The 20,790-nt window shown below is 42.8% G+C and overlaps 1 protein-coding gene across 2 annotated transcripts in view; it reads right to left on the bottom strand.

Annotated features, from left to right (window-relative positions):
- Nucleotides 1-2,399: 2,399 nt before the first annotated feature.
- ANKRD55 (ankyrin repeat domain 55) overlaps nucleotides 2,400-20,790 on the bottom strand; it is a 98,602-nt gene continuing 80,211 nt past the window's right edge. Inside the window, exons 8-11 of one of the 2 annotated variants that reach the window (XM_056112099.1) lie at nucleotides 17,302-17,469; nucleotides 14,130-14,779; nucleotides 7,190-7,282; nucleotides 2,400-2,600 (exon numbers count right to left, since the gene is read on the bottom strand). In XM_056112099.1, the coding sequence (XP_055968074.1) occupies nucleotides 2,479-2,600; nucleotides 7,190-7,282; nucleotides 14,130-14,779; nucleotides 17,302-17,469 (1,033 nt within the window). In that variant the 3' untranslated portion in view covers nucleotides 2,400-2,478. The remainder of the gene's footprint in view (nucleotides 2,601-7,189; nucleotides 7,283-14,129; nucleotides 14,780-17,301; nucleotides 17,470-20,790) is intronic. The other variant, XM_056112100.1, reaches the window with a different exon arrangement.

Genomic DNA, 20,790 nt, shown 5'->3' with positions numbered 1-20,790 from the left:
AACTAAATAAAAAAATAAATAAATAAATAAATTTTATTAGTGAAACACCATGAGGTACAGTTGTAGACTTACAAATTTTTGTGCTTGGGCTTCAATTATACAATGATCGATACCCATCCCTCTACCAGTGCCGATTTTCCATCACCACTGATCCCAGTATCCCTTCCCCCCCATCCCCCCTCCCTCCCCCCGCCTTTGTTCTCTCTCTCCTTTTGGGTGTTTTCACACCAATATTCTTTTTTTTTTTCACACCAATATTCTTAAATAAACATTTAGGGCCTAAGCTATAATCACAGTGAAGACCTTTCAGATAATTTCAAAATAGTCCTATTTCTCTTTCAGAAAATGGAAAGGAAGGTTCCATTTTTCCACTGCCTTTGAAGATGTTCCTGTCCTTGTGACTTGATTTGGCATATAGAAAGTTCAGAGTAAGTGCTAAAAACATTGGATTCCCTCTGTTGTGTTCCCTAAGGAAGTATATACTGAAGTAGAATCTGTATCAGCAAGTTTTACTAACATAGGGCTGTAACTAAGAAGAAAGTTGTATTAGTCAATGAGATGTGGGAGTTGTTTATTATTGAAGCAGAGACTGAACAATTCTGACTAAATTAAGTTGCGTACCAGGCAACTCAAGTGAACAATTTGATACAAGGGATACTTTTCCTTTTCTTCTGCTTCATTTTTTTTTTTTTTTGCTTTTGGTTTTTGGGCCACACCTGGAAGTGTTCAGGCCTTATTCCTAACTTTGTGCCTAAAGGTCATTCCTGCCAGTGCTCAGGGTACCCTACATAGTGTCAAGAATTGAACCTGGCTTAGCTGTGAGCAAGGTAAGTGCCCTGCCCACTGTACTATCTTTCCTGTCCCAGACACAGAAAAGTCTAAACACTGAAACAGAAAAGAAAACCCTTCAGAATGAAGTCTTGAGAAATTTATTTAAACCAGAATTTTCCTTTACTGTTTAACTTGGGAGGTTGAGCCAAAGACTTTCTCTTTTATAATTACTGATTTAGTTATTGTTCTCATGGGAATGTGGACTAATACGTTCTTTCATGACCCCATTCTGTGCCTCTCACTTTGCAAACTCCCTCTCTACTTCTATCTTTCCTTGTTTCTTGAAAGTGATAAAATGATTGCATGCTTACTTTGTCAGGTCCTATATATATTTCTAGAAGTACAAATATTTAGCCCCTTCGGGCTGGAGCGAATGCACAGCAGGTAGGGCGTTTGCCTTGCACGTGGCTAACCTGGGTTCGATTCCCAGCATCCTGTATGGTCTCCCGAGCACCACCAGGAGTAATTCCTGAGTTCAGAGCCAGAAGTAACCCCTGAATATCACCAGGTGTGACCCAAAAAGCAAAGCAAAACAAAACAAAACAAAACACCCAAGCAAGCAAACAAAAAACCCCCCCAAAGATTTAGTCTCTGTGGAACATCTATCTTATTAAGGGCAGAGTTTCATGATCTAAACAAAACATACTTATAGGAAATGATGCATGTTAAACTTGAGATATTTACAAAATAACATGCAGACGCAAAATAACAAGGAATGTCTATGATCTCTTATGGCTCAGACTCTGAGTCAATCCATCAAAAAATATTAGTAAGGAGATCTCTAATTAGTAGACTTTTTTTTCAAACTCTGCTTAGTCATAAACTTGGAATGTCTTGAATAGACAGAGAGCATTATTTGAAGCAGAAAAAGTTATTAAAAATGTAGAGAATTTGAGGAATGTGTGATAAATGCCTATTTCATTCTGTTAGGTCAGGATGTAGATCTTTCCAACTCCAATGATCTTCTCATTCCTGGAAAAAGAAATCATTTCTGAAAAAGATATGAGGTAGAAATAATCAAATAACTAAGAATATTTATATGTTGTAGAATAATTTGGATTATTTCCAGAAGTTGATGACATTAAGAACTATTTTTAGAAGATTGGACAGTCAAAACTGTAGCTACTACTGATGAAAGGAATTTTTTACTTGATCTAAAATAAATGTTTTAAGTCTAAGGTAAAATTGTAATAAACATGAAGAACAAGCTTGAAATGTGTTCTTTTTTGCTTTTTATTCAGCAAAAGCGTACATTTTAAACATCAAGTTACAAAAGAACTAACAAACATAAAAGCAAACAGCAAGCATGCAGCAAAAGAAGGTAACTATGTAACATAGTATCCCTGATGACTTCATACTTAGATTTGATTTGGTATGCGGGGAGGTCACAGAAACTCATTGACATATTGAATGCACAGTCAAAGATTCTACACACTTATTTGGGAAACACCTTTATTTTGAGTAGAGAATTTTCAGATATAAAACTGTGAATGGCTTATAGAATGCTATTTGCTAAATTAGTCTCTGTTCTTACAAACTGGATTCATCCTATCCAGACAATTAAAATATATATGTATACCTATATATGTATATATATCATATACATACATATATATGATCTCCATTTTTGCAGTCCGCAACCCACAGTTAATTTTCATCATTAGCAGGGTTGGCAAAGTTTTCACCTTCTTCAGCTTCTGTGCTGTGTCCCCGTTGGCTTGGAATAGCAGGAAGTACTCGGTTTGTACGTAGGGGTTCTCCTGACAGAACTGGGAAGAAAGAATTCCATGAGAGGTTTTCAAGATTTACAACTCCTAGAGTCTTCTGTGGAACGGTGACAGGAGAAATGTGTCATTTATTAAGCATTGGAACCGCAGGAGAGCCAGACTCTCTAGAGCACTGCTCATCAACATTTTTAAAGCTGTGGACTGCGCCTACGGAACTGGCAGTTAGAACCAAGGAGGTAGACCAGTGGTTTTCAACCTTTATATACCAACAGACCAGCACTGGCCCGGTTCACCGACCAACAATTGAAGAAAACTGTTCTTGACTCAGAGAGAAAATGAATGCTGAACCAATGTTCATCTTTTTAGGCTTGCCACCTGAAGTCAGGGATAAACAAATCTGGGCCAAGTCCGATCGAAACATAATTGAGCTGTGCATGCCTAGCAAAGCTCACTCACTGTCTCTGTCTGTTTGTCTCTCTGTCTCTCTTTCTCTCTCTGTCTCTCTCGGAACATACTGGGAAATGCTCAGGGCTTATTAATGGTTCTGTGCTCAGAGCTCACTACCACTCCTGTCAGAGCTCAGGGATCATATGGGTTGCTGGGAATCTAAGCTGGGTTGGCTGCATGCAAGGCAAGGGTCCTGCCTGATGTACTATCATTCTGGCCCCCAAAGCTCTCTCTTCCTTGGGTGCAGCAGCATTGATGGCCAAATTAGCAAGATTATAAACCAGCCAGGAGATATTGTACTTGGCTTTTATGCATACCTCAAAATTTTCTCAGGTTTATTTTAGGAAAAGCACTGTACTTTCCACTGCTAGTTAATAGAGTTAAAGTTGGTCAAAGATAATTATCTTTTTTAAAAATTTAATTAAAAAGGGAATCCCCTGATGCTACCAAAGAAAATTCCCTCTTTGAATTATCCAAGCTCCACCTACAAGGATTCAAGAGGATTCAATGCTAAATAACTCCTTGCTTAACTGGTTATCTTTATGACAACATTTGTACATAAAGAGGGTCAGGCAAAGGCTGTCGAAATAGTTCAAAGGCTAAGCATGTGGAATTAGCACCCCTGGGAGCTAGCTACCCCAAGCACAGAGCCAGTTGTGGCTCCAAACCAAAACAGCAACAATATCCCCAAACAACAACAAATTAGGATCAGGCTTGAATTCATTTATTTAGTGATTGAATTCACTAGCCCCAAACTCTCCCTTTATACAAAAAAAATGAAGGGCAAGGGAACTGTTTCATCAAGAATAAAAGGCCCCCTCCCGTTGATCGTCGATTTGCTCGAGCGGGCCCAGTAACGTCTCCATTGGAGACTTTGTTGTTACTGTGTCTGGCATATCGAATACTCTCGGTAGCTTGCCGGGCTCTCCGAGAGCCCTCTCTTTATTCTTCATCAAGAATAAAGAGCTTTATTTTCCTTCTGAACTCATTGTGTGACTTATCTCTCCACCTCTGTGCTTCCTTATCTGCAAAATTAGAAGTTGTAGTAAAAGTCCCAGGGTTCGCTGCTCTCACTTAAAGAGTTCTTTAACTCCTTTTGGGTGTTGTGGTTTGCAAAAGAGGCATTGAGTGACAAACACCCAAAAGGAGAGAGAGAACAAAAGGGTATGCCCTGCCATAGAGGCAGGGTGGGATTGGGCGGACAGGGGACAGGAGGGATACTGGGATCCGTGGTGGTGGGAAATGGGCACTGGTGGAGGGATGGGTATTTGATTGATCATTGTATAATTGAACCCCAAGCACAAAAATTTGTAAGTCTACAACTGTACCTCATGGTGTCTCACTAATAAAAATAAAAAATAAAAATAATAATAAAAAAAAGAGTTCTTTAACTTTTGACTGGTCACCTCCAAGCTAGAACTTAGGGGCATGAGGTAAAAGAAGAACTCTCATTTATTGCTAATGAGAATTTTGTCTGGTTCAACCCCCTATGGTAAACAGCATAGAAATTTCTAAGTAAAGTAAGAATTGAGCTGCTACACAACCCAGCAATTCCACCTCTGGATATCTATCCTCAGAACACAAAAACATTAATATCACACAATTATTCATTGTAGCACTGCTTACAATATCTAAGATATGGAATCTTATGGTATCCAGTGATAGGTGAGTAGATTTTGAAGACGAGGTATATATGTATAATGGAATACTAAGCAACTGACCGAATGACAAAATCATGCAGTTTGTTGCAACTTGAATGGAACTGGAAGATACATTGAGTGAAGTAATACAGAAGGACAAACACAGGATGATTTCACTCTCTGTAGCACGGAGAATAACTGGATGAGGGAATGCAAGATATTGAGGGGGGGAATAACTTGATCACCCTTGACCTTAGAATATAGAAAAGAGAAATACAGGGAGGGAAAGAAATCAAGAGACATAGCAAGAAGAAGAGAATAGGAAGGGGGACAGAAGTCAAAGGTATATTGATGGTATAGACAGTGGTATAGCCATATATTCACACTTCAGAGTCAACAACACTGAAAGCAAGAGACCCAAACCTCAACAACCAAACTTAACAATGTGCCTGTGGAGGAGGCGGGCTGGTGGGGTGTTGGGATGTTGGAGGGAAGAAGACACTGGTGATGGGGTTGGTGCTAGAACAACGCATGCCTAAAATTCACTATGAACACCTTGTGAATAACTGTGATTTATATAATGTAGTAAAAATTTAATCTAAAAAATAGAGCTTAGTTGAGAAAGGACATTAATCCTCCCTGGATTCTTGTCAGACTGATAGGCACAGTTAAGAAGCTAAAGTACTGGGGCTGGAGCAATAGCACAGTAGGTAGAGTGTTTGCCTTGCATGCGGCCGACCCAGGTACGATCTCCAGCATCTCATATGGTCCCCCGAGCACCACCAGGAGTGATTCCTGAGTGCATGAACCAGGAGTGACTCCTGTGCATCACCAGGTGTGACCCAAAAAAGCAAAAAAACAAACAAACAAACAAACAAAAAGAAACTAAAGTACAAGTTAAGGAACTCGTCATCCAACAAGCCGGTTCCTAAATCAGTTAATCTGCAACTAAGAGGATGTGGAGAGTGTGTGGGCGTGTGTGTGTGCACCTTATAAGTAGGGAGATTGATAGGAAGAAAGATGGAAGGAAACTAGAAACCAGCACGTAATATTTGTTCCATGAGGCAGCTATCCTAATTTTCTGAGTTTTTGCTCCCACCAGCTCCCACCACTTATTACCCAAGTAATACTGGGAAACACATGCTATCTCACTGAACTGTTTTATCATCTATAAAATGGGAGTATAAAGGCTGCCTCGAAGAATTGCTACGAGGATATGTACACATACCAGAAAGTGTGGTTCAGGAATCTACCTCATAACAAGTACCTCAGCTAACTTAGGTATACTCAAGCTTGAGTACAACTAGTTGAAGATAATAATAAAAAAAAGGCATTCACTTCAGCACTTTGAGTATCTCCCTAGCTCCAGCAATTGTTTTCTTTCCAGACAGATATTACCAGGTTGGGTGAAGCTTTAAAGACTGGCTTTACATATTCATCCAATACCCATCTGATAAGGGGTTGATATCAAGGATATACAAGGCACTGATTGAACTTTACAAGAAGAAAAGATACATCTGCACTTGTTTGTTCATTGCAGCACTCTTTACAATAGCCAGAATCTGGAAAAAACCTGAGTGCCTGAGAACAGATGACTGGTTAAAGAAACTTTGGTACATCTACACAATGGAATACTATGCAGCTGTTAGAAAAGATGAAGTCATGAAATTTTCATACAAGTGATACTCCATGGAAAGTATCATGTTAAGCGAAATGAGTCAGAAAGAGAGGAACAGACATAGAAAGATTGCACTCATCTATGGAATATAAAGTAACAGAATGGGAGGCTAACACCCAAGAATAGTAGAAATAAATACCAGGAGTTTGCTTCACGGCTTGGAAGCCAATCTCACATGCTGGGGGACAAGGTAGCTCAGATAGAGAAGGGAACACCAAGTAAAGTGTGTTTGGAGAACCCTCTCAGGGTGGGAGATGAGTGCTTAAAGTAGACAATACGAATACAATGGCCACTCAATACTTTTATTGCAAACCACAACACCCAAAAGGAGAGATAGAACATAAGGGAATGCCCTACCACAGAGGTGGGGTGGGATGGGTGGGGGGGGATGAGGTCGGGGTGGTGGGAGGGATACTGGGATCAGTGGTGGTGGAGAATGGGCACTGGTGGAGGAATGGGTACTCGATCATAGTGTGACTGGAACACAAGCACGAAAGTTTATAACTCTGTAACTGTACCCCATGGTGACTGACTAATAAAAAATTGAAAAGGAAAAAAAGACTGGCTTTATTCTGTTCTCCTCTATTGTTCAAGTTTTAGCACATGATGTTCCCTTGAAAAATGAAAGTATAGCAGGTCCTTGAATAATGTTATTTTGCTTCATATTGTCTTTTTATGACACTGAGGAGAAAAAAATAATCCTAGCCAAAGCTGGTGGAAACTATTTTCTTTGAGGACCTTTTGTCTCTGTTTCACTTCCAAGAACCCACTGAGGATGTTATAAGAAGATTCATTGAAAACCAAAATAACATGTTGAGGCACATTAACACTTGTAAAAGAGGCTGAGGAAGGTGTGTAATACTTACATTTTTGGTCTGGTAGGGGAGTTAAGTTGTTCCGCGTGGAAGGAAGTTCCCTGATTTTGGGTCTGCTCGGAGAGAAATGCTGAAAATGCTGTCCTGGGGACAAATATATTGAAATCATTTGAGATTCAACCAAGTGCTTGTGATAAAAATCCATGAATAAGATAGTCATACAAGTTTTTTAGAGATCATTAAATTGATGATGCTAATAAAACAATTAACAATTATACTTGAATAAATTTCTATTATGTCAGTCACCTAAATAAAATGAATATATATTAGCAATGATTTATTGAATAAATTAGTTTAAATAAAATTTTATAAACAAGCAGAGTTGTCAAACTTTTGATAAATGAGTGGGTGTGGAGTAGGATGTATCCTCCCAGAATAGCAGTTTCTCAATCCTTGATGCACACTGGAGTTGTTGGGGTGGGGGGGGGGGGGGAACTTTCCTGGTCAAACCCCAGGTCAGTGAGAATCTTGACTGGGATAAGACACCAACCAGTTTTATCAGCTCCTAGGTGATTCTATTGAGAACCAGTGGGAGTTGGGAAAAGTACTGGAAGATTTCTATGATCAAATTTAGGTGATGAATCTGACTTAATAGTAACACTTAATAGATGATTATATTTTCAGGCATTTTGAAAGCTGGGTGACATCACAACAAAGGCATGACTTTGGGCAGAGTGGGGATTGTTTACTCCATTAAAACTAGAAAACACTGGGGCTGGAGCAATAGCACAGCAGGTAGTGCGTTTGCCTTGCATGTAGCCACCCCGGGTTCAATTCCCAGTATCCCATATGGTACCCTGAGCACTGCCAGGGGTGATTTCTGAGTGCAGAGCCAGGAGTAACCTCTGTGACCCAAAAAGCAAAAAAAAAAAAAAAGAAACAACAACAACAACAAAACAACAAAACTAGAAAGCACTGATTTTTTCTTCTTCCAGAGAGCTAGTTGGTAAATGTTTACATACTACTTATTGTAAGAGATGGGTGTTTCAAATAGCTGCAAGTAGAAAGGGCTACATAAAAGTTGCTTGATTTCGTTTAAAAAGTTCACTGAATTGAGAGATGAGTAGGAGCTTGGTCTAAAAAATCAGATAGAATTAAGGGGAGCAAGTGAAACTTTCTACACCTCAACCTTGTCATATATAAAATGATGAAGATAATCGTATCCTTATCCCCCCAGTAGCTCCCAAAAATTACATAGGAGAACAAATGAAAAACATGTAAAGAAGAGGGTAATTGGGAAATATTAATGATAATTCCAGTTATGCAAGGATTACAGTCTTATTCTGTGGAGTGTTGAACTTGATTTCCAAGACACTAGGGCAAGTATTCATTTTATCTTTTGCCTGTTAGTCTAGTAGGAACCAGAATCACCATAACAACATGCAAGAATTTGTGTTGTCTCTTTAGTCTTAGAATAAGAAAAAAAAATCGGTAGCTAGGGCACGGAATGGAACTTAGTAGTAAAGCACGTGCCTGGCATGCACGAAGCCTGGGTTAGCTTCCTGATACTGAAAAAATACAGAAAGAATTATCCAACATCCATCTTCCATCTGTTCAGATGAGTCTAATAGCAGATTTCTAAGGGTAACTACACAGGCAGTTGTAACTTGAAAATGAACAAGACAAAAAAAAAATAAACAAGACTTCCAGTCTCTGGTGGGGATGTAGTTCAGAGGCAGAGAACTTGCTTGGAATGTGTGAAACCCTGGGTTATATCCCTGCCTTGCAAAACAAATAAAGCAAAACAAACACTCAGCTCTGCCCACCCCCCCCCCCCAAAAAAAAAACCCAACAAACCCTCTAGTTGCCTTGGTAGACATTTTGTCAATGCATTTAAAACATTTTAATCTATTTCATTATTTTTTGGTTGGGTGCCACATACACATGGCTATGCGCACATCTTACTCCTGGTTCTTTGTTCAGGAGTCATGGTGGTGCTTGGGTGACCATGTGTGGTATTGGGGATTGGGCTCCCAATAAGCTAAGCAAGTTCCTATATTGTCTTTTCAGCTCCACAGTATTATTTTATTTTTAACTTTTTAGAGCAAATTACTTCTTGAGACTTTCTTCAGAAAGAAGTGTAAAACTATAATCAAACCCATATTCTCTCATGCCTTATTTTTCTATCTGCTCTTGAGTAGAAATTTGAAAATCCAAGAAGCGACATCAAGATAACTGTAGATAATGGTTATTGAGCACTTACTATGCCCAGAGTCTGGGTTCAATGATGTTGGCATAACCTCATTTGATCTGAATCATCCCCTTCCCTTATGAAAGCAATGCCATCACCATTCCCCCATTTTACAAGATATTATCCATCTTGGTGGGTGATCAAGATGGCACACACACACAAAAAAAACCACCCTCAAGGTTACATGATGGAAAGGACAGAGCCTGGCACCATCTCAGGTTTATCTGACCCTACAATTCATACTTGCTTCCCTAGGAGTGTAAGCAACATGGACTGATGGAGAAGGAGGCAGACAGGGGATATGGCCGTGATTTGGAAGTAAGAATGAGAGTGACAAGGCAGTTATTCGCTCAACCCTGGAGGATAGGACAAATTTATGCATAGATCTATGTGCATTGTGGAGTGTTTAACTTGATTTCTAGTACATTGTGGTAAGTATTCGTTTGATCTTTGTGCTCAGGAATCACTTCTGGTGAGGCCCAGGATGAAACCTGGGCCAGCTTCATGCAAGACAATTACAATCTCTCTCTGACCCTAGACCTGAGCTGTCCTATCTGTGTCTCATGCTTCTTCAGGGTGTGGTCCCCTGTGGGACAGAGTCAAGGACCACTGTTCTAGAACAGTTAGGTAGAAAAGTTTTCCCCAGGTCAATGAAGGCATTGGCAGTGAGTGAATAATAACAGTAATAACAACACACAAGTGCATTGAACTTACTTTAACTCACCTACTCAAACCCCTCTGGATTCTAAGGTTTAGAGTTCTAAGAGAAGGCAAGGTACTTCAGAACACTTACAGTTTATGGAGAGAGGGAGAGAAAGAGAGGCTGGGGTGAGGGAGAGAGAAGCAGAGACAGAGACAGAGAGAGACAGAGACAGAGAGACAGAGAGGCAAACCAATAATCTGTCAGTGCACAAGGTGTTCATCATAGGAGCCGTTCAATGGTAGGAAAGAAGGGTCTAGAGAGGCTGAGCGCTCTTCCCTCCCGTGTGCCTCCCTTGAATGTCTTCTCTGTTACTTCTCAGCTACTAGCTCTGGGGCAGGCAACTAACCGCTCTGTGCCTCAGTTTCTTCATTTCTTGAAAATCAGCAATGTGGAGATCTTTGTCTGACTCAGTAAAGGCTCATCCTGGTACAGTTGCTCTTTTTAAAAACAGTTACGAAAGAGTCACAGTTCTGCAGCTGTTACGGTACTTGCTATCTGCTCTTTCCACAGCTCAGCAGATGTTAGGGGGCATCCCCATGGGAGGTTGCAGGAATGCAGAAATCCGTTAACTATACAGTGGAGAGAAGCTAGAGCCAGGCACATGACACAGAAGGCCAGAGTACACGCTTTGCACGCAGAAGACCAAAGTTTAATCCAGGTCCTGCATGCCTGGTTCAATCCAAGCACTGCCAGGAGTAGCCACCAAACACCTCTGGGTGTCGTTCACACATATGCAAACAGCGGAGAGAAGGTAAAAACTCCATGGACAAGGTGGTCACAGAGTGAGAGGGTTTGGGAATGAAGTCAACGGAATGAAGTGTGAGGTTGGAGCAATAGTACAGCAGGTAGGGTGTTTGCCTTACATGTTGTTGACCCAGATTTGATCCCTGGAACCCCATATGGTCCCCTGAGTCCCACCAGGAGTGATCCCTGAGCGCAGAGCCAGGAGTTAGTCCTGAGTACCGCTGGGGGTGGGTGATCCAAAACCAAAATCAACTAAGCAAAAATAGTGAAGTATGAGCCATTTCAACACCACTGCCAGGGAGTGATGGGCAAAAGCTGAGACTGGAATTATGGCCAGGCTCTGTGGCGAAAACTTTGTCCAGAGAAATGGCCTTTGTCCTGGCATGGTTCAAAGTCTCTGAGGGGTTTAAACAGGGGGTCACTGGGAGCAACGTCCACGGTGGGAGAGCTTAATTCTGGTTCTCTCTTGAGGGAGACCCGGAAGCAGCTCTTTCTTCCTTTCCTCCTAATGACTTGTAAATAACCAGGCAGGCAGCAAACACCACAGAGCTTTCTGTCCCATCTTCTCTGAAAGCTGCTCCTAATGAATTAAGCTGATGGGCTCCAAATTCCATCATTAGGATAAGTGCCTCCTCCCCCATCTCTTTCCATCTAGCCCTCTGACAGGTCTCAATAAATGTGAAGTAATAATCATTAGAGCTAAATGTTCGGGGTTGCTGATGTCAGCAAGTCAGCACTGGGGAGGGGTTGCCAGGAATCCAAACAGCAGGATCGAGCCAGTATGATTTTTACGAAAAAGCAAGGGCAGCATGAAGGAAAATGCAGAAAGCTCCCCCCGCATCCCCCCCGCCCCCACCAATAAATCCCAGAGGCAAGTATAGGGCAGGTTCTGGGAAGGCGCTTCCAAGCCTCCTGCACCCAGTGATGGGCCAAGGTCTAGCGGCACAATGATCTGAGACAGGCTTGTCACCAACCCTCAGAAGAGTGACCAACTGTGATGCTCAAGCCCCCGGTTCCCTGAAGAATGGACCAAAGTGGCAGATTAAGAAAAGCAAAGCGACCTTGCTCCTTGCCTCCGTGAAGAGAAGCGGAGTCTGGAGCCAGACAGGCTAGCAACAACGGTGCAGTGGCATTCCTGAGATACTTGCTGCCACCTCCTGTCACGTACGCATCAAGCACGACACCTCTAGGCCTCAACCAGACTTTGGAACCCTTCTCTGGGAGCAGCCTGAATGCTGTTCCTGGGTCGCATCGTCTGGGCTCAAATAGATTCTATAAGAAGCACTATCTGTAGCACTGTCCTCCCATTGTTCATTGATTTGCTCGAGTGGGCACCAGCAACGTCTCCATTGTGAGACTTGTTGTTACTGTTTTTGGCATATCGAATATGGCACGGGGAGCTTCCCGGGCTCACCTAAAATCCCAGTTGGTCTGTTTCTGGGAACAGTGTGACAGTTTAGAGGGAAAAGTTAAAGGGAAGAGCCAGTCTGGACAATGGCATGCTCAGGGGGTCTGCTTCATCCCAGCAGCCTTGACTGGAAACCATGTGAGCGCACCTACCTCAGAGCTTCTAAAAATAACAGATGGAGTACATTTAAAATGTCTCCACAAATAAAATCCGTAAGGCAGAGAAATTGTCTTTGTGTGTGTGTGTGTGTGTGTGTGTGTGTGTGTGTAATTGTTTGGGAGCTACACTTGCTGTGCTCAGGGGTCACTCCTGGTGGGCCTCAGCAAAACATGTGGGGTGCCTGGGATTGAATCCTGGTCAGCCAAGTACAAGGCAAGCACCCTACCCATTCTACTATCTCTTTAAAAGTCCTAAGAAATCTTTTTCTTTTGGGAAGGATAATGCAATTTCTAAGAAAATCACACTTTTGGCTAAGCATACTAACAAACTGGATTTTGAGATTTGAAGAGAAAAATGAGAGCTAGTGAGAGACAGAGACAGAGACAGACAGACAGACAAACAGATAGATGTTGCCATAGCAATACCTTTCTATTTTCAGAAACCTCAGACTCAAGTTCTAAATATGTTATTGATTAGTTTTACTTTTTTTTTCCTTTTTATGATGGGTGTTGGAGAGTCACACTTGGCAGTGCTCAGGGATACTTCTAGCAGTGCTCAGGGAGCCATGTGGTGCCAGTGATTGAACCCAGGGCTCTCACAAGTGATGGAAAAGCCTGAGAAGCCAAAGGAACCAGGCAGAGAGAAATTTCTACTAGGAGGAAGAAGCAATCTCTACTAGTTTGGAGAGATTCAGGGAAGAAAGAGATGGCATTATACAGGCCTGAGTTGGCATTACACAGGCCCAAGATGTCATTACAAAATCCTGAGATGGCATCATTAAGGCCCAGAACCACAGGGAGGAGCTGGTAGAGTTCCTGGGAAGACACAGCCATGGAGGGAGACTCATAGAGGCAGAATGCCTAGGATGACACTGTTGTCTGTCTTGCTCCTGCTCTTAATCTGCTGGTACTTGGAAGCCGCCATAAGGGAGCTGTGCAAGTGTATTTCCATGAGATAAGGAAGTCGAGCAGGAGGGAGAAGACTAGATCTGATGATACATGGGCAAGTGACTATAGCATTCTTCATCCTTTGGGGACCTGCTGATCGGCACCTGTCTTGCATATTGGTTCATGGATCGACAGTTATAAGCATGGAGTAGGCCAGCATTCAAAATTAACAGTTGATCAGAGAGAGGGTACAGGAGAGGTGGCTTTTGCTCTGTATGTGGCTGACCCTGAGCATTGCTGAGTGCAGCCCTAAAACAAAACAAAACAAAACCCCCAAAATACTGGTTTGCACTGTACGTACAAGGCTCCACCTGTGGTATTTGACCCTGCAAGTTCCCCTGGTGTGTCCCTACTGGCCCTCAACACCACTGGGTCCAAGCAACATTGTATAGCCAGATTGGAGCATTGAACTATTTACCCCAGTTGATCAAGTATCACTGGAAGTGGCCACGGGACCCTCTTGAGTACTCCTTGTGGCTGGGGGCTGGGGGGCGGTTTGCATGTAGAAACACAAAATGTTCCTGTTGCCTGGAAATCTTAAAGACAGTGGGACTCCAGGAAAAAGGGTAACCCTAAATTTGTTTTTAACTTAGTCATGTTTGTTGTGGGGCCACACACAGGACTCACTCCTGGCAGGAGGTGGGGGACCATATGGGATGCCAGGTCTGGAACCTGGGTCAGTAGTGTGCCCTGTTCACTGTACAATCTACCTGACTCAAAGTTAGCCACTTCTTGCATAGAGTTTGCCAGGAGTGAGGCAGAAGGAAATCGGACATTACCTGATACAGAATTGTGCAGATGAGGAAGAGGCGGCAGCCCTGAGACCTGCTGGTGGCCCAATTTGCTAGTAAGCAATCTGTCTAGGAGCTTATCAGAGGAAGACACCGTCCACGCTTTGTAGAACATTTGGTGGGCATCACCCCTCCAGGGGTTTTCCAGCAGTGCCTGGCAGCCAGTTCTGTTATTCAATAAATCCTGCTCACTGCGACTTTTCTGAGATCTTTGGGCCCTGTGATGAGTAAAACTCAGGCCGGCTTGGGCCATGGCCCCTGGGGAGGCCGTCAGGAAGTTATTGCCCAGGGTAATGGGAGGAAGACTCTGTGTTCTGATTGGTGGAAGCCCCTTGCGGACCAGAGGCTTCTTTTCTGGCAAGAGGTATTTTGAATTCTCTGTATTCCTCTTCTTAAAGTCGACCATAGCCACCTGCTCACCAGGCTGTTTCTGGCAGTTGGTGTCCACGATGCTGTCAAAGGAAGTGATGATGTCATCGACTTCCGAGGGGTCCTCCCCGCTAGGTGGGTCCCCGCTGGGATCCTTCTGGGATGCCCTCTGCTTGTTCTTGCTGAAGATCTGGTTGAGCATGCTGAAGCGTCCTTCTTTCTTTGGGGGTTTAGTGTTCTGAGAAGAAGTGGGTGCAGCAGGCTCTGTTCTAGGGGGTGCAGAATGCAAGGATTCAGGTGAGCAGAGGAGGCAAAGCAATCCTGACCACCTCAGCACCTTTCTTGGGACCATGTGCTGGCGCAGATGTCTCAGGGCACTGAAATATTTCTACTCCCTGTCATGACTGAGATGATGTGCAAGAGCTTGCATCTCCCATGGCAACCCCCTTCCTGCTTGGGCCCATTTTAAACATTTGTTTTTTCATTTTTGAGTCACACCAAGCAATGCACAGGGGTTACTCCTGGCGGTGCTCGGGGGACCATATGGGATGTTGGGAATCGAACCCAGGTGGGCTATGTGCAAGACAAATGCCCTACCTTCTGTGCTATCGCTCCAGCCCCCCCATTTCAAACATTTCCTGGATTCCCCTGCTCCCCGGAGAGGAGAGCTCTCCAACTTTCCAGGCTTCCCAGTGGCTAACTTTTCACTGAGAGACAAATTGCAGAAAACTGCTTTACTCGTTATTCTTCTCAATTCTCAGAAAAAGTCAGCAGGGGTGAGGAAGGAAGGAGAAGAGGAAAGGAAAGAGTAGGGTGGAGGCTGCAGGTAGCGGGGAGCGATGTTTCAGGACTTCTCTGAAGGGAATCTTGGGAGAGCCAGGCAGAATCACAGGGCATATGCTCTTTAGGATGCCTGTTCGTTTTATGCCAGGGTGGGTTTGTTGTTTTCCTTCTAGTTAAAAAATTTTTTAAAAAAACTTAAACCTAAATTTCCCACTGGGGAGAAAAAAAAACCAGTGAAGATAAGCAAGGAAAGAACTCTGACTGTGCTTCTGCTGTGAAAACGGAAGTGTACAGGCCAGAGGCTGGGTGTGGTAGCACAAAGAGAGCAATACCCACTGGGCAGGCAAAATCTAAAGAAGAAAGGTCAGATGTTGCCTGGCTGGTTCTTTGAAGGTGGAGGCTTTCTCTAAGCACTATTGTGCTTTGGTTTGTTCGAAAATTCTGTTGATTCTCTTTTGAGGCCATGAGTGACTTAATGCTCTCTCTGCTGTGAGTTCAGGATGAAACCTGATCCACGCTCACGCTTGCAAAGCCAGATTACCATACCTCCACCTCGAGATGCTGTCATCTGCAATTTATTTTATCATGGGGCTGTGATCAGGGGGGCTGGAGCGATAGCACGGCGAGTAGGGCATTTGACTTGCAAGCGACCAACATGGCCGACCCGAGTTCAATTCCTCCGCCTCTCTCAGAGAGCCTGGCAAGCTACCGAGAGTATCTCTCCTGCACGGCAAAGCCTGGCAAGCTACCCGTGACGGATTCGATGTGCCAAACACATAACAATTGTCACAATGGAGACGTTACTGGGCCCGCTTGAGCAAATCGATGAACAACGGGAGGACAGTGACAGTGACAGTGACCAGGGATTACTCCTGGTGGTGTTCTAGGAACCATATGCAGTGCAGGGGGACTGAATCAGGCTTGGCTGTATACTGGGGAAGTGCCTTACCCCTGTGGAATCTTTCTGGCTCTCATGATGTATTTTTTATCTCCTTTCTTTTATGTTCAATAAGTCTCTTGGGCCAGGGAGATGGCTCAAAGGCTTGGAGTGCTTTCACTGTATGCTGGGACCCTTGGGTTTGATCCCAGATACCATATGGTATTCTGAGCACTGCCCATCCGAGTACAGTAATTCCTGAATACCACTGAATGGGGCCCCCAGACCAATCAACCAATTCTTAAAAGCAAACCAAAAACCTAAATGCCTTGAAATACTGAACACAAGGCCAGAGAGATAATAAGGCTCTTGCTTTGCATGCAGCAAAGTGTGTATCTAAACCACTACTGTCAGCATGGGACCCAAACAACAATTGAACTTTAAAATGTGCCTGTTAGGGAAGTGGGTAGAGTGGTGATGAAGGATAAACTGGGGGCATTGATGGAGAGATGTGAACACTGGTGGTGGGATTAGAGCTGTATACCTGAAAATATATTATTATTATTGTTATTATTATTATTATTATTTTGGGTTTGAGGCGACACCTGGAAGCTCAGGTGTTTCTCCTGGCTCTGTGCTCAGGGATCACACCTGGTGGGGCTCAGAGGACAACATGGGGCTCTGGGAATTGAATCCAGGCCAGTCACATGCAAGGCAAAAACCCTACCTGTTATGCTATCTCTTCAGGCCCTGAACCTATTATTGACAGCTTTGTAAACCATGGTGCTACATATATGTGTGTGTATATAAATATAACTATATACACATAGTTTATATATATGATTTATGAGGGGAGCAACTGCATTTTAAGCCATGGTGCCATATATAATTATATATATTGTTTATATACATAATTTATGAGGGAAAAGCTGCATTAAATTTTACAAATGACTGACTTCACCTCCAGTTCTGTTTTTAGGGCTTTTTCCTTCTTTTTCCGGGTGTAAGGGATAAAACACAGGTCTCAGACATACAAGGCATGTACTCTACTACTGAGCCACCTCCCAAGCACTCAACTTCTGTAAATCTCTGAGCAGAAGGGAGAGTAGAAGTGGCTGGCAATGTGCTCACCTGTTCTCCTGGGTGAGGAGTCTGACGCAGGCCGTGTGGCCACAGTACAGGGCATAGGCCAGCGGGGTGCTCTCATTGATGTCCCGTAGGTTGCTGTCCATGCCCAACTCCAGCAGCAACTGCACACAGTCGGCCTTCCCCGCAGCTGCAGCCCAGTGCAGAGGGGTCCTGGGGGGACATGGGAAAACATGGGCATCTGAGCACAAGCTGGAGAAACTGCCTGGCCAGCCGCAGCCCCTGATTCAAGGTAGGTTGCAGCAGGGAGCACTCACTGGGATTCCTAGCCTGGAAGTAGCAGGTGAGAGTAGGCGGGAGGGTGACTACCCGTGAATGTGGGCCTCTCTTCCAGGGTTAAAATTGTCAATAAGATTTTTCATTAGGGAAATGTAAATTTAAACCACAAAGAAATGCCACCACAAACCTATTAAAATAGCTAAAATTAATGCAAAATAAACAGAAGCTCCTGACATTGTTGATGGCTGGTAAATATTCGGAGTAACAGGAACTTTCCTACATTCTGTGGGAATGCAAAATAGCAGTCATGCTGCACACTGGTATTAGTTCCTTTTAAAGTCAGATACATCTTACCAAATGGTTAGACAATCTCACTTACAAACCTTTAGCTGGAGAAATATAAACTATAGTCATAAAAAAACCTACGTATGATTACATAGAGCAGCAATTTAAGAATTTCCCCAAACTGCAAACACCCCAGTGTTCTTCACAGGTGACTGGAAGAATAAACTATGGGTCATCCCACATTGGCTACTTCTCAGCAATAAAGAACTGCCCACTGACATAGGAAATGAGTGTGAATCGCAAATGTAATCTTCTCGGTAAAATGTCCATGTCAGATCTCATTGTGTATGCTTCCAGTTAGATGACATTTTGGAAAAGGTAAAAAATGTAGATACAGAGAACAGCTCAGCGGTTGCCAGAACTTTGAGGCAAGAGAAGAATGATTACAAAGGACAATTTGATATTGGAGTAGATAAATTCATTCTGAATCGAGATAGTGGTGGTTATCTGAATATGCTTGTGTTAGAAATAGCAAAAATATACAGCACCTCCTGATGATATTGGATTTAAGTCAATTAAAAGGAAACAAACAGAAGAATCTATTTATCAATGCATACAACAAACCTGCATGTGTTTCTGTACATGCATTTTGGTTTGTGCAGTTGGAGTGTGCTGTTCTCTGACCATCTTTCAAATAACAGCCAACTTTTCTCAACACCATTTCTCAGTGTGGTAGGATTGTAGTTTGAGCTCTTTATCTTTATACATATTTTTCAACCCTTCCCTTTGCCTCTGTTTAGGACATGACTGACTGTGCTTGACCTCAAGGGAAGAAATATCGCAGAATAAATATGAGAAATAGAATCTTTCTATTTCCAAAAATAGAAGTGAGAGCATATTTGGAATGAATTAGTTCTTCAGCAGTAGAAAGAGTATCTCCTCCACTGTCAAGGCAGATATGACAAGAGAGCAGTAAGCAACCAAGGACTGCTGGACCCCAGTAGGGGACCAGAAACTTGCTTACCTGGCAGAAGTGCTGGGAAGTAAGGATGGTGCGTGTGTGGTGGTGATGGTGGGGGTATCTGTGTGGTACGTGAAGGGGACCACAGAGAGACTCAGGGCAGCATTACACACTGACACTCCTAACAGTGTTTTTTGTCATGCATGGATGGTAATCTACTTGTCAGTCACTTTGAAAAGCAGCAATGCCAAGTCAAGAAAGGAGGACACATGAGGTGTCTTCTTGGTCTTGTGTTTGGGGCCTGAACCCTGGGCAGAAGGACACTTCACGAGAGTCTGGTGGTTCCTCAGACATGGAGGTAACCTGGGAGCTGCAGTCAGTAAAGGGGCATGGGTTTTAGTATTCGGAGAGCAGAACATAGCCAGCATCTCCATATAGACAAGGAGAACTCTGTCAATGACATCCCCTCCTCCTACTTTAACCTGCGGGCAGCAATTTGAGAACACTTAGCAGAACCATATATAATTTTTTGCTGTCATGATCAATCACATGGCTCATCCAAATATGTAGCATATATGATTTATTCCATTCTACATTAGAGGCTTCTCCAGGCAATATTTATTATGAAGCAAGATGAAGCACCAGCCAGTTTATGCCCTCCTGTTTAAAGGATATATTGCCAATAAATTCAGTAGGTGGAGGGTTGCACATTAATCTAGTCAGGTTTACCAACATGTTGGCATTCACTTTGGAGTATTGTGAAATATTCCCTTATGAAAATTTTTTTGATCAGCTATTTAATTATTCTGATCATCTGCATGAAAGATGAGATGCAGAAGGAAAAGGTGAAGGGACAGGTGTTAGAACATTATGTGACTCAAACCCAATCATGAACAACTTTGTAGCTTTGTATCTCCCTGAGATCCAATTAAAAAAAAAGAATGCTATACTGAATATAATGTCTCTATACTCTGAAAGAAATAAACAAGAGATCTTAAGGGAAAAAAAAAAGAAAAGGAAAAGGTGAAATAAATTGTGTTTCAGAAAGATAGGGGAGCACATAGATAATTTTTAGTTGATATTCTGTGGGTTTTTCTGGGCAATCTGTAGCTGCAAATGTCAGTGATCTGAGCTGTTATGCCTTTCTGATTGTCAAACTTTAGAGGTAGAAGCAAGTATTACACCTCAGCTTGGGTCTCAGCTATCACAGCGAGGAAGGTGAGGGCTGATGTTTCAAGAATGTTCAGTGATTAACTGCTCAAAGATGAAAGGTGAGCAGTTGGTTGGTGAGAAGGCCTGGAGATGATGGGTATACAAAGACACTGCATCAGTTGAATTGATGTCAAAAGATGATTTGTGGGATGTGTAAATTTTCCTAGAATATTCCTAGAAATAGGTAAGGAGGAGAATTTGATAAAAGGCTGTCCTTCCTGAAAATAAATGCGTAACAGGAAAGTGTGTCTTTAGAAGGCCTACAGTTGGGACACGTAAGGTACCCAAAGTACTTCTGGGTCCTGTATCTGGGCCAACCATCTTTGATTAGTATCACCATACTTTAAATAAGAGAAATCTGGAGTCAAGGAATTAGTTCAGTGGTTTAAGACCCAATTTCAAATGTTAGCACCTCATGACCCCTAATCCCTCATGACAGGTATTTCCCTGGAGGCCTCCGGCACAAGTCAGGGCAATACCATATCCTTGGTCCTAGCACCTGGCCACCTGGCCTGGTTGGCTGAGACTGGGCAGAAGTGGCTGTAGGATCTCTGAGCACCACCTGGGCTGCCTCCTCCCAAAGAATCACAGATTAGTGATGTAGTTTACTACCAAGGACAAGTTTCCCCATATGTCCTATTTCCCCTATTTTTATTTTCTCTTCTTTTTACAAAAAAATAACTGTTCTATTTTCTTTCCTTCCCTCTCTTTGAAAACTTTCTGCCAGGAAAAAGAAAAGGGAAGTCACAATTAATACTAATGCTTAAAGGTCTCAAACCTGTGAAAGTTTTTAAAAC

Source organism: Sorex fumeus, unplaced genomic scaffold, assembly GCF_029834395.1.
Source record: "Sorex fumeus unplaced genomic scaffold, SorFum_2.1 ptg000015l, whole genome shotgun sequence".
NCBI classification, from domain to species: domain Eukaryota; kingdom Metazoa; phylum Chordata; class Mammalia; order Eulipotyphla; family Soricidae; genus Sorex; species Sorex fumeus.
This window is presented reverse-complemented; position numbering and strand designations above follow the sequence as displayed.